We start from the raw sequence: 14,568 nt of genomic DNA on the forward strand, positions 1-14,568 counted from the left end.
AAGTAATTATAACAGCGCGAGAAAAAAAAATGGTTGTAACGTTGTTTGTTAATCGAATATGATATTTCCTTATACCTAGGACGACAAAACGCTATAAATGGCTTCTAAATTTAATCCTTCACACACACGAAAATAAAAGAATAAATAAAAGGCCCCACAACACACAAAAACTTGTGGTCTTAATAAAATATTTTTGTTGAGAATTTATTTTATAAAATATTAAACCATTGATGTGACTAAAAACGCTTATAGGAGGAACTAACCTAATAAAATAAATATCAATAAACATAATGAAAATAAATAAATATATTTCTTAAAACAAAAATATATATTTATTAATTTAGTTTTAAACAAAATAAAGATTTCAATTCATTTCTCTGCACATATGAATATATTTTTTTTTGATAATCGAGTGTCCCGGTCTCACCGTGGTGGTGCAGACTAGAGACCGAACCTCGAGGATGAGTCATGGCCAGACAACGGTTTTGGATCTCGAACGCCAGAGCAAGTCCGCATGTAAATTCTCTAGTGGCCAGTGCGAGTCGCGTATGAATATATTTATAAAAATTGTTTTTCTCTTCTGTATATTCAACAAAAAGTTATAAATATTTTTTAAATTATAACTGTGCATCCACACATTTTTTTACATTCCATATTAGTTTTCCAGTTATAGGCCAACATAGCTATTCTATAAATGGCTTGAGAGCCTCCCCTATAGTCCATACTCGTACCAAAACAAGATATCTCTCTCTCCTCTGTTTTTGAGAAACAGAGCCTTTCAAGATCTGTTTTGTTTGACTTTTAATCTTCTCTCTCTTGCTCGCATGGTTTAAAGATCTTTCTCGTCAGCATTGAAAATCGAGGTAAAGTTTTCTCGCCAAATCTCTTCTCTCTTCAAGAAATCTAAGACGAACGTTTCCTAATACTCTGTTTTCGTTCTTGTTAGTCTCTCCATGTTAGTTTGAGATCCCAAGAACACCCTTCCTGATTTGTATCATTTTTTTTCTTATTTTCCTTGTAAATTCAGGTAATTTCCTCAAAACCATTTATAGATTTAAGCTTAGTTCTAGCAAAAGTATGATGCTTTCTGTAATTAAAATATGCTGAATCTGCAAACTAAACTCCATTTCTTCGGAGAATTTTCATTGTTCACAAAAAAAAATATATATCAAGATTTAGCATAAATGTCTAAACTTTAATTTCTGGATCGTGATTTAGATCTGTTTGATTGAAATGATCTCTAATTTAATTCATTTGGTCTTAAAATAAAGAGGATGGGTGGTGAGGCAGAGATCAAGCAACAATTACAACCTAAATCTCTTCCAGCTGAGAAGAAGCAACACAACGTGAAAAGGAGGAGATTATGGCAGAAAGTGAAGTACCAGTTGGTGGAGTATCACGCATTGCCTGCTTATCTGAGAGACAACGAGTACATAATTGGTCATTACAGATCCGAATGGCCCATCAAACAAATCCTTCTCAGCATCTTCACAATCCACAACGAGACCTTGAATGTTTGGACGTAAGTTTCTTGATTTTTACTCTTTCTTAAGATCCAAGAAACACTGAATGTGTATGTGTGTGTGGGTTTGGGATTTGCAGGCACTTGATTGGTTTTTTCCTGTTTCTTGCGCTTACTATATACACAGCCACCAAAGTACCAAGCGTTGTGGATCTTCACTCACTTCAACACCGTTTACCTGATATCTTGAGGAAGACAGATCTTCACAAACTTCACTCTGACCTCATGTCTCGCCTTCCTTCTAGTCCATCTAAGTGGCACGTCATGGAGCTGCTCTATAACTGTCTGCCTGAAAGATTCTATCATGGCAACTACACCGACATGTGTGTTCTTGTAAGAAAACACACTATCTTTCTTTGCTTATAAGGGTTTCAAACAGTTGAGTAGTTCATATTTGTTAAGCTAAACGGACTTCCAACCTAAATTTTTTTAGATAACGTCTCGACTTATTTATCTTATATAATACGTAGATTCTTTTCCGATTTCCGATACGGGAGACTTTGTCTCTAATAATATTTTTTCTCTTTATGCTGCAGCACTCAGTGAAGGAAGATCTTGCAAACATGATAGCTCCTCTGATCTTCAGACCAATCACCAGATGGCCATTCTATGCATTTCTAGGCGGTGCAATGTTCTGTCTACTAGCAAGCAGCACGTGCCACCTCCTCTCTTGTCACTCAGAGCGAGTCTCTTACATAATGCTTAGGCTTGACTACGCAGGAATCGCAGCTCTCATCGCTACTTCCTTCTACCCTCCGGTCTACTACTCTTTCATGTGTGATCCTTTCTTCTGCAACCTCTACTTAGGATTCATAACAACCTTAGGAATCGCCACCGTGCTTGTCTCTTTAATACCGGTTTTCCAAACACCGGAGTTTCGTGTTGTGAGGGCCTCTCTGTTCTTTGGAATGGGATTCTCTGGCGCGGCTCCCATCCTACACAAGCTGATCATCTTTTGGGACCAGCCTGAGGCGCTTCACACTACATGTTATGAGGTTTTGATGGGTTTGCTTTACGGGTTAGGAGCTTTGGTTTATGTGACTAGGATCCCTGAGAGATGGATGCCTGGTAAGTTTGATATAGCTGGACATAGTCATCAGTTGTTTCATGTTCTGGTGGTGGCCGGTGCCTTCACACACTATAGAGCTGGGCTTGTGTATCTCAAGTGGAGAGACATTGAAGGATGTTGAATAGTAAGATGGATATTGATATTTGATTTTTTTTGTTTGTAGCTTCCCCAAAAAATTGGATTGTGTGAAGTCTATGTGTAAGGAAATGTTTGTTTATATTCCAACATGTAATTTGAACTTGGTATTTCGCCCTCACATGCAGACATAAGCATTTTATAATTATTTATTAATATATGCATTACTTATTCAGAGACTATAATGATAAATTATTCTTTATGTTTTCATTTGAAATTTTATACGTATTATAATTTTTTTGCAAATTTATTTGTATACTATAATCATCATTAAAAAATAGTCTTAAAAATCACTCAATATTATCTTTTTAATTATTAAAAACTAATAATTACTTGATTACTATTTAGTTATGTCTTTTCTGCTTAAATTGTTTTTTTATTAAAAGATATATTTGGATAACAACACAAATATATATATAAATTATCTTTGTATTTTAAAATATATTTTTAGATTTTCGATAATTCTTATTATTATTAAATTTAATCACTTGTATTACCAAAAAAAAAAAAAAATTCATTTTTATTTTTAACTAATTTATATATTTTAATCATTAAGGGTATAAGCGATATTAACCACTCTAACTTTTAAAGTGAGAGTTCAAATGCAAAAAAAAATCAATTCGAAAATAATAGTATAGATTCTTAACTATATATTAATTAACAAACAAAATCCAAAACATCCTCTCTAACCTAATAAGACCAAATTTTACCATGTATCCAACTCTTTCCTTGGGTTCCAAGCTTCTTTGCTTTGGTCAAGCTGGACCGTAATTAAATTGTCTCTATGTGTGTTATGGTTCCCTGCTTGCACCATCTAACCGTAGATGGTTCAGCTGGAGACCGACTCAAATCATTGATTATATTCCTAACCCTAGCCCTTGATGGTCCACTCCATGCTTTACCATATAGTACCCTCAGTTGGGAGACATAGAAGAAGTCGGTGAGTCGAAATTCTCCTTTTAAGAGTTTGGTGGGTTATAATATCTACAATATTGGTGGATACAACAATGGTTTGTCCTCTTCTAGGGTCTTACACATGTCACGAAGCTCCCAGTACACGGGTGGTCCGGGCATTCCCTCCTTTGATTGTTCGAAAGAATATGTGCCTTTGATAGAGACAAACCTCTGTTTTCATGTAGACCTTAAGACCATGATAAAAAAAAAAAAATTAAAAAAATTAAAAATTAGCCAATTGCGGACCGCCACGTGTCGGTGGAGCCTGCAAACAGTGCCAAAACCCTCCAATTACCGATCTTTATTTGGTGTTTGTTGGTATCGGTTTTTAAAATTTTTGTGGGACCCATGCGTCAGTCCCACATTTTGTTAAAAAACTTTCTAAGGATCTAGGGTTGTTGATGCTCTTATTCAACTCTTGTTAGTAAATAAAGATGGAGATTGGGTCACAAAACTGACAACATTAAAACTAAGATGGACTCAGGGCCTGAAATACTGAAAACCTGAATCTGTGGAAAATCTTATGTTAGGCCCAAAATCACCACTTTACGTATCATAGATAACTATAAATTAATTTGTGTTCAAAAAAAAAACTCTATAAATTAATTAAGCAAACGACCTTTAAAGTTAATTAATTACAATTACAATTTAATTTCCTTAATAATGACCTTGGATATCCTATTCTTATTTCGACGGTGATGTAATTTTTTTTAACGTCTGATTAATTATGCAATTACAACGATGAGAAATATTACATAGACGATTTTACAGCCGAAAATTCTACCATCATATGAGAATGCACGTCTGACTGCATCATTCCGAGCCGCTCTATGAGATTCATGTTCGATGATATGCCCTTGCACCATGCTGAAGACCTCTTGTAACTTTTTCTCTTCATAATCTGCATAATTTGCGTTTTCTGGTATTTGAACCCAAGACCTCATGGTGTAAAATCATTAATAAACTATTAGTCAAACCACACTATATGGGGACTTCCACACGGTGATGTAATTTAAGATGAAAATAAATAGTTAGACAAATATATCATTTTCTTTTGTGGATTATCTTCTTCTTTTACTTTTGTCCTCATATAGAGATTATCTTTTTATCAGCCGAAACTGCATTATAGGAAACAAATTTATGACTACGTGCCCACAATTTTGCGGGTAATTATATTATACGAAAAAATATATATTATATTTAAACTGTTATAATTTTTAAATAAAAAATTTCACTATATATTTTTAGAAGATATGTGAGATTTAAAATAGTTCAACGACGTAAACCTTAGTCATTACAAATATCTTTCTTACAGAAAAACAATATTATAATTAATTCAGATAATTGGTTGCAGAATTACTTTATATTTTATTTTAATACGTGAAAAAATCGAGAATACTCTAGCTTTCAAGAAATAAAAAAGAGAGTTTTTTTTGTAGGACCAATACAATGATCTAATGCTTTTATCATGAAAATATTTTGTAAACTTTTTTGTGGATTTTAGAAAACATAAAAAGTTCTAATAATTCTTTACCTACAAATATAATTCTTTTATATAAGAATATATAACCATTAAATTTCTTTCAATAAAAGAAGTTATAGAATTTTATTTAATTATATATAAATAATTGACAAAGAAAAAGAAACTGATAAAACATATATATTATTTCTCCAATTATACAATTAGTTACCTTAAATCATTATTTGTGATATTACTTGTGTTATTTGGTAATTTATATTAATTAGTTCTATAGTTAAATTTTATTTTTAAATCTGATTAAAATAAATAACTAATAAAGGTCAACAACAATCAAATTATAACTATTTTTTAAAACTTAACCTAATAACAATACATAAGAAAAAATCACTTAAGTGACTTCTCAATTAATATATATTATGATTTATCTCTTTAAAACCAATGATAAATTTGGTTTATGTAAACATGAAAACATGTATTAAAAAAATGGTAGTCTAAGTAATTTCTGTCATAATTTTGTCAAATCACAAATCACATTTTCTCACTCATTTTTTATCTAGTGTTTAAAATAAAACTTAAATGGGTTAAGCAAACAATTTATTCCTTTAAAACATACCTATTTTAATAAAATCTTATTAATTAATAAGAAAAAATAAGATTTCATTTTTTAAATAACAATTTTTTTTAGGCATATATACTTAATATTAATGTGAGATCCAATATATATCAAAATAAAATATTTGTATTTGTATAAAATTAGTTAAAATTTTATTATTGTACATTTTAAAATTTTATTATATCGCAAAATATAAATTTATACTACTTGCAATTTACATTATATTTTCTATCTTTGACTTTAACAATTGTAGAACATGTCATTTTATTGATCTTTCTTACTCAATTTATCGCAATGTTTTAAAACACACATAAAACTAATTAGTTCAAATTTATAGTAACACAAAAAATACATGCATCTCGACAAATAAATAAAATTAAACACATAAGAATATAAAAGAACCAAGAACACAACAAATATATTTTATTACTCTTCTCTTATGTTTTTTATTTATGTCTCCTTTATTTTTTTACTATTCAAAACAAGCATGCTAATTTTATTATAATCAAAGCTATATGAATTATATTAATAGAATATTAACTCTAGAAAAGCATGTGAAAAATACTTTGATTAATTTAATTAAAAATGACTTACTATATAATAATTTAAATGAATTACCATATAATATAATTTTAAGTGATTTACCATATAATAATTTTAATTCATCTGTTTATATTAATAGATAAATTAAATAATATTTTTTGATTAATATAATTTTAAATGACTTACCATATAATTTTTATGTTTTAAAATATAGAAATATTTTAATCATTTCTAAAAGTGATAACTTATCTATGATATCACATTGTCATTGGAAAATAATGAGAATTTTTTAAAATTATATATTTGACTATTTTGCATTCATTCGAAACATTTTTGTATATATATATATATATATATATATACATATAGTGAATGAGTGAGTTTAATTAATATTATTAGGTTTACATTAATTATTTTTCTGGAATCTATGATTTATTGTATTCACTACTAATATAAATATATTAAAAACCATTTTTATAATTATTTCTGTAGTATCATATGTATTTAAATGTATATTATCAATTTATATAATGTAATTTACGATATTTAGTTATGTCTATAAATAAATTATATTAATTCATCTATATTTAAGATGTTTAATTGTATGTTTGGAAACATATATTAGATTAGGTAATTCTATGGTTAGTTTTCTTTTAAAAACTTTAATTAAATAAAATAAAAATTAAAAATCATTAGCCAATCAAATTATAAAAGTTAATTGAAAAATTATTCTATGAACGACACGTCAGCATAAATTAATTAAGTGACTTTTCAATTAATATACATGGGGATTAATTACAATTACAATTTAATTTTCTTAATAATGACCTTGGATGAGCCTATTCTTATTTTGACGGTGATGTAATTTAAGATGAAAACAAATAGTTAGACAAATACGTATCTCTTTTTCTTTTGTAGATTATCTTCTCCTTTTACTTTTGTCCTCATATATAGATTATCTTTTTATTAGTGGAAACTGCATTATAGGGAAACAAATTTATAACTAAGCTAGATTTATATTTCTTTTGACTTTCAGGATTTCATTCTAAATCAGAAATGATTTTGTGTCAATAATCTTAATTTCTATTTTTCTTACCATACATTTTAGTTGACTAATTCACCTCACATCTAAGCTAATAACCCCAAAATCAGTATAACTTGCAATACATCTAAGCTGTTTTATAGAGTTTTCCTTTTACCACCCAAATCGGCTACGTTGTAGTTCTTATATTTTTACAGTTTTGAGATTTTCTCATTTACCATCACCATCATCTATGGGAAAGCACGGCGGTGCAAAGACCAGAACCGCTGTCTGTTTCAGAGATGGAGTTATCTTCTTTGCCGGAGCTTTCATGTCTCTGATTCTCGTTTGGTCCTACTTCTCAATTTTTTCACCTTCCTCCAATTTCACCCTAATCGGTTTTCGACGAGGCACCGAACCGGCTAAATGCTCCGGTTTCGACATGCAATTCGACCCGGAAGATCCCGGTTCTTTTTACGACGACCCGGATCTGAGCTACTCGATCGAGAGACCAATCACGGGATGGGACGAGAAACGGAAACAATGGCTCGAATCGCACCCCTCGTTCAAACCCGGTTCAGAAAACCGGATCGTGATGGTGACCGGTTCGCAACCGGCGCCGTGTAAAAACCCGATCGGAGACCACCTGTTGCTCCGATGCTTCAAGAACAAAGTCGATTACTGCCGAATCCACGGCCACGACATCTTCTACAGCAACTCTCTGCTTCACCCGAAGATGAATTCGTATTGGACGAAGCTCCCGGCGGTTAAGGCGGCGATGCTTGCTCACCCCGAGGCGGAGTGGATTTGGTGGGTGGACTCCGACGCCATTTTCACCGATATGGAGTTCACGCTGCCGTTGCACCGTTACCGTTATCACAATCTCGTGGTTCACGGTTGGCCGAGTATTATCTACGATCAACAGAGCTGGACGGCCGTTAACGCCGGCGTTTTCCTCATTAGGAACTGCCAATGGTCGATGGAGTTAATTGACACGTGGAAGAGTATGGGTCCCGTGAGTCCAGACTACGCCAAGTGGGGTCCGATCCAACGGTCTATATTCAAAGATAAGCTCTTTCCCGAGTCGGATGATCAGACGGCTCTGATTTATTTGCTGTATAAGCATAAAGAGGTGTATTACCCTAAGATATACCTCGAAGCAGAGTATTATTTCCAAGGGTACTGGATTGGTGTCGTTGGGGGTTTCTTCGCTAACGTGACGGAGCGGTACCTCGAGATGGAGCGAGAAGACGCCACGTTGCGGAGACGGCACGCGGAGAAGGTGAGCGAGCGATACGGTGCGTTTAGAGAGGAGAGGTTTTTGAAAGGCGAGTTTGGAGGGAGAGGGAGTCGCCGGAGAGCGTTCGTGACGCATTTCACGGGATGTCAGCCTTGTAGCGGGGACCACAATCCGAGTTATGATGGTGACACGTGTTGGAATGAGATGATCAGAGCCCTTAATTTCGCTGATAATCAGGTGATGCGCGCGTACGGGTACGTGCATAGTGATCTGAGTAAGACTTCTCCTCTTCAACCTCTGCCGTTCGGTTATCCTGATGAGACATGGTGATTTTTGTTGTGTGGTTTAACTTTTAGTGATTATAATGGTCTGGAATATTTACTAGTTCGTTGCGTTAATCTTGATTAGGAGTAATTTGAATGATAATTCAAATTAAAAAAACTAAAACTAAAAAGGAATTGGACGTAGAGTATTATCCATGTCCCATGCATGACACAACCAACGTTTCGAATTTAGTTGAAACACATTATATATGATGCATATAAGTCAAAGCTATTCAATCTCATATCATATGCTTCAACATGCATGAGCAACGGTTATCGGATAAATGTGACTAGTCTATCGCAAAATTTGTTATATTCTATTTCCTCAAATCATCCGATCCACACCATTATGAGCTCCCACCACATCGACAGTCCATTCATAATAATTTGGGTTGGTGATGTACATATTTAGCTGTCTAGTTGGTTAGTTATCAAATCACAATCACATGTATATAGGACCTTAGGTATTTGCGTACACATCTACTAATTATAATAATGACTAGATGCAACTCGGGAAATTTTTATATTAATGTTTGTTTATTAAAAGGTTTTAACATTTTGCAACACTACAATCTTTATCGATTATAAAATGATGAATACAAATGTTGGTCTCTTAAATATATCATCGTTGTTGAAGAGTTAACGTATTACATCTCATTTTAATTATTATTAAGACTTATATGAACAAAAAAAAATTAAGTTTTGCGGCTGACACAAATCACGAAAACTAAATAGGCAACATTGATTGTATAATGACGAAAGGGGATTATGTTTTCTGCTCTCGATTTGTTTACTATTGACTCTCCATAAGTAGGTTCCTTTTCTATCTCTATAAAATTGTGCTTTCATTCTCGTCTTTGTTTTATTGATATGAGTTAAGTTTTTTTTTTTTAACTTCTTCTATGAATTCAGTGAATTAAATAAATATCAATTTAAAAAAAATAGACATTTGTAAAAATTAGTTTCACTTCAGATACATATCTAAGAATCAAAATTTTGAAAAAAAATCACCGGCAAACTATATTAACAGATCAGTGTTCAAATCTAATATATCAAAATGTTATAGAATATATAAGTGACTCGAAGTATAAATGTCTGTCTAGTATATATTCACCAGCTCGGTCTAAAAATCATCTAATTCTTGAACAACAAAGCAAATTACTTATTTCACCATTTCAAGTAATATTTGAATCCATACAGGTAATATCTGAACCTGAATGGATATCCGAAGATAACCAAACATAAGTATACTTAACCATATATTTCTAGTTTACTTCTCTCATTTTATTCAAAATATTTATATTAATGATGTTTATTGCTCAAAATTAGATAATATACATATAATTTTGGACAAAATTATTTGCTACTCACTTAAAATATATATCAAACTCTTGTTTCTTGCATTAACAAAAGTTGCATCTAAATTTTCAAAACAACAACTAAATTAGCGTCTTTCTATTTTTAAAGTTTTATCTCTAAACCAATTAATAGTTTAATTTTTTTAAAAATTAGAAAACCAGTTAAAATATATTTTAAATACAAAAACTTAAACAATGAATCATTTGATTTATTTTTTCTTCAAAACTTAAATATACGAACGCGGCCCAAAATATTAGAACCCGAACATAAAATACATGAACCCGACTCGAAGTGTAGAAATATCCGAACGGGTTTTATACCTTTATAGTGAAATACCCGATACGAACCCGAACGTGTATCCGAACGCCCACCCCTACGATTTATGATCATCATTTGTATCTTGCTTAAACAAAAAAAAAGTTAAACCATTGATCACAAAATTTTCAATGTGAGACTTTTACCATTTTTAGTAATTTATAGTCGTTTTTAAAAATTCAAAATATAACATATAAGAAAAAAATCTAAATTTTTTTATTATATATTTAATGTAATTGTTTAATTTCTTTTAATAGTATAATTTTTAAAATTTTTTTTTTTTTTTAAAAAGATAGGTTAGAAAAATTGTTATCAAATATGTATTATTCACAATCATTAATTGTCATATATATTATAGAGATAATGATACTACTTAGAGATAAACATAACTTGTATATCGGGTTTCCAACTTAAAACCAATTGGTAATTAGTGGATTGACTCTAACCCTTTATATATTACTTAAGGTCCCTTAGAATTCCCGATGTGAGATATAATATCTCTAATACTCCTCCTCGAGATGATGACTCTTATCGGCCAAAAATCTCGAAACTGTAAGACAGTTATACTCGGTCGAGCGAGTTAATTACTACATTTATACCCGGTCGGGAAGGGTTAAGTACGACCTTTTATACCCGGTCGGATAGGGTTTTTATTAATTAGGGGTTTAGGATATTTTAGGATCTGAGTTCTGATACCATGTTCGGGTTTAAGGATCACCGGTGTTAACCATATTATGTAATTCTATAGCTTTTATTTAAGGAAAGAAAAAATATTCTTTTGTACACTACTAATTAATTTGATAGTTAGTTTAATAAAAATCATAGTATATGTTTATATGGACCAACTTGTTTTTCTAACAATTTTAAGAATCATTTTCATGACGACACGTGGCTACAAAAATATGTTATAATGCTCCATGATTAATATATAGGGGATATAGAAGAGAAGACTAACTTCATTATATATGGAAGAAAATGGAATATTGAAAATATTATACAAACGACACTACGTTAACGTTTTTATTTTCACTTTTACAACAATATGGCAAAGCAATACACGCATTGGTTTCACTCTTAATTACGTAAACCACTCAATCATTGGATCAAACAAGATACGGAATATTACATACAATAGTTACTGGAGAGCATAAGTATACTTGGCAACACTGTAACTCTTACTCCTTTGAGTCATCTTGTGATTACGCCCGAAATTAATCAAAGGACTTGTCTCATCAATTCTCTCAAACCTATGATAATCATCACAACTTCTCACACTCTTAGCCTTCCTCAATTTCGTGGACGGTCCATGGCGCGTATCAGCGGTCGTACTCCTAGCTGATGCGGATCTTACAAGTTCAGCTACACGATCCTCTATAGACCTCGCGGAATTTTGGGAGTGGCTTGCGCTGAGACTTCGTGAGAGAGAGCTTACGGAGCAGACTGGTATTCCCAAAGACATGGCGCCGCCAAGGTCATGGGAAGATAATTGGTTCATGCTTTGTATGTACAAGTCTCTAGCTTTCACCACCATCTTTATGGGAACCTTCATGTACTTGCGTAGTCTGCTCTCTTTTTTCGTGCTCATATTTTTCTTACAAGAGATTCCAAAGTTCCTCCTTTCCGAAACCACAAAAAGAAAGCTGTATTTAAACATAGATCAAGAGAAGCTAGCTTAGTATTTACAAAGATTTTTTTTTTGGAAAATTTAACAATTTATATCAAACTTAAAATATGGTTGATGGCACTTGCGTACGGAGATGCATCATACTATTTAATAAGTATAACGCGAGTTTTTCATTAATTAAATTTATATATATAACATGAGATGTTGAGAGTTTGATGGAATCTATGCTAAAAAAGCTAAAATTTGATTATGACAGCAAAATAAATGTTATCTTACTCTCAATTGGGGCGCCTGTTTAATTGTAACCCCCAAATTATTAGACCCATTCTAGTATTTTTATATTATGTGCAAGAGAAAAAAAAAATGTAAACTCAACAGTTGACTTCAAAATATGAAAATAGAAGATGTGGACTTATCCCATGAAAATAATTGAATATCACAGCTAACTAATACTTAGAGACAAATTAACGTATTTGAACAAAGCAAATTTATCATATATAACAATTTCATCGTTTCCAACGAGATCAGGATTATATTAAGCTTGAAGTAATGTAGTCTGAATGCAAAGTCTGCATTGACCAAACAAAGTTATTGGGTGGTCCCTTTCTAACTAGTACATGAGCTTGTCACGTTGAAATTCCTTTTGACATGATGAAAGCTAGATCGATAATAGTTTAGCAATCCAAGCTTGTTTTTAATCATGTTTAGTATTGAGACATCTTCATATCTCCTTTCAAACAAACTTAATTGCAACCCTCTTGATGTTTCGTAAAGCCATACAACTATTATACCTTCTACTTCAACGCTTGATATAGTCCTGAAGTACCTGAACCCTAATAATTTGAAGCTCTTTGATGATCCCTTAACATTCATCTGCGACAACTCCTCGTGATGCTGAATCAGAGATAGCATAGTTGCATTTGAACCATCCTATATTTGGTCGAGATCAAGAGTAAGATGAAACAAGTGGTGTTTAAAGTGAGTTATGCGGTAGCAAATTCGTATGGTAACTTGTCTTTCAAAGTAGTCGTAATCCATTCATAAACATCCACATGCAAGTTTAACCCTTGCTGTGTAACGTTTAACCTTTGTTCAAGAAATCAAATTATTTCTAGATTTTCTATCCGCCCCATAGCAAAAAAGTATTTTTAATGATTAGTGAATCCTGCATTCTATATAGATTAATGATTTATATGCCTAATGTTTTTCCCTGTGCTTTAAGATTGAGAAAATAGAAGAAAATCTTTGATAATCATTATATTGATACTTATGCCAGACAAATAAGTTTAGTCCATCGTAATTTTTTACCAAACAAAAAAAGGATTTTTATCTATATAATAAGTACACTTCTTTCCAAATTCAAATCCGAAGGCTATTGATATACGTTTTTTTTTTTTGATACGTAATAATCTTCTCATCATTACAATAACAAAATCTCACGTGGACGGCGTTCTTTATTCTGTTGGACCAAATTAATTGTTCAAGGTGTTCCATAATATTCCCAGTCAAACACATTATAAAACTCAAATCAGTAAAATATTGAGAACACACTCGTTGAAAATTTCCATCATATTCACTCATGAGCATAATTTGTAAATAAAGGAAACTCACAAAAAAAAAACATGTTCTCAAAAGTCAAACCATTAGAAGAGTCAAAAACCAAAGGCTTGACCGGCCTTGAAAATGTTGCACATGAATCATAAATTCATAATATATATGTGAGATCCTACACATTCAAACTTCACCTCCAGAAATATTTGCTTATCCTAAAAACTTTCAAAAATCTGTAATCTCAGGCGTTCATGTCTCAGAGTTACCTTAGTGCCCAAGAAACTAATACGCTGACAACAAGAAATTACCTAATGTCACTCCATTCGACCAGGAAGCAACCTTCAAAGGCAATGAAGAGGCCTGTATCATCGCCTTTGAAGTCCATGCATCCCCAGGTTTACCGAGTCGAGCCAGTAAACTTCAAAGAGTTGGTTCAGAGGCTAACTGGTGCACCTGAGCACGATGATGTGGTTAAACCCTTCAAGAGTTTGGATGATTTGGCAAATGAGAGTTCTTCATCATTAGCATTTGATTTATCATCCTCATCATGGGGAGATTTATCACTTCAAACTCCTGCAAATCTCTCCAGATGGTAGCTTTTATATAGGACATAACATTTTATTTACTCTTGCAGGTACTTCCTTTGATTGTAATTCTCGACATACCTATTATGTATTAGCTATTTAACAAAACCAGAAAGAAATATAAGAAAATAATGTTTATTAACTTTTTAATGGTAACTTGTGGAATAGTAGAATGAACATATTCTGCAGAACTTTACGGATTTTTTTTCAATCATGGTCATATTAAATCGGTTAG

General features: G+C 32.1%; 4 protein-coding genes across 6 annotated transcripts; 3 read left to right on the forward strand and 1 right to left on the reverse strand.

Moving 5' to 3' along the window:
• The first annotated feature begins 688 nt into the window (after positions 1-688).
• Positions 689-2,897, forward strand: LOC106406923 (heptahelical transmembrane protein 4-like). 3 transcript variants are annotated; one of them, XM_013847671.3, is made up of 5 exons: positions 691-863; positions 961-1,027; positions 1,272-1,522; positions 1,603-1,855; positions 2,059-2,897. In XM_013847671.3, exons 3-5 carry the CDS (start codon positions 1,275-1,277, stop codon positions 2,710-2,712), a joined length of 1,155 nt encoding a protein of 384 aa, XP_013703125.2. In that variant the 5' UTR covers positions 691-863; positions 961-1,027; positions 1,272-1,274; the 3' UTR covers positions 2,713-2,897. The 3 variants fall into 3 exon arrangements, with proteins under 3 accessions (XP_013703124.2, XP_013703125.2, XP_048619407.1); XM_048763450.1 differs by having other exon boundaries at positions 715-863; positions 947-1,027; XM_013847670.3 differs by lacking the exon at positions 961-1,027 and having other exon boundaries at positions 689-863.
• A 4,439-nt stretch (positions 2,898-7,336) lies between these two features.
• On the forward strand, positions 7,337-9,142 carry LOC106432669 (glycosyltransferase 6). The gene has a single exon (XM_013873517.3). The coding sequence runs from the start codon at positions 7,591-7,593 to the stop codon at positions 8,905-8,907; it is 1,317 nt and encodes a 438-aa protein (XP_013728971.2). The 5' UTR covers positions 7,337-7,590; the 3' UTR covers positions 8,908-9,142.
• Positions 9,143-11,536: 2,394 nt separating this feature from the next.
• Positions 11,537-13,499, reverse strand: LOC106409701. The gene has a single exon (XM_048763451.1). It carries the CDS (start codon positions 12,226-12,228, stop codon positions 11,710-11,712), a length of 519 nt encoding a protein of 172 aa, XP_048619408.1. The 5' UTR covers positions 12,229-13,499; the 3' UTR covers positions 11,537-11,709.
• Positions 13,156-14,470, forward strand: LOC106408625 (VQ motif-containing protein 29-like). Its single transcript, XM_022707236.2, has 2 exons — positions 13,156-13,176; positions 13,995-14,470. Exons 1-2 carry the CDS (start codon positions 13,156-13,158, stop codon positions 14,343-14,345), a joined length of 372 nt encoding a protein of 123 aa, XP_022562957.2. The 3' UTR covers positions 14,346-14,470.
• The last annotated feature ends 98 nt before the right edge of the window (positions 14,471-14,568 follow it).

This window comes from Brassica napus, chromosome C7 (genome assembly GCF_020379485.1).
Source record: "Brassica napus cultivar Da-Ae chromosome C7, Da-Ae, whole genome shotgun sequence".
NCBI lineage: Eukaryota > Viridiplantae > Streptophyta > Magnoliopsida > Brassicales > Brassicaceae > Brassica > Brassica napus.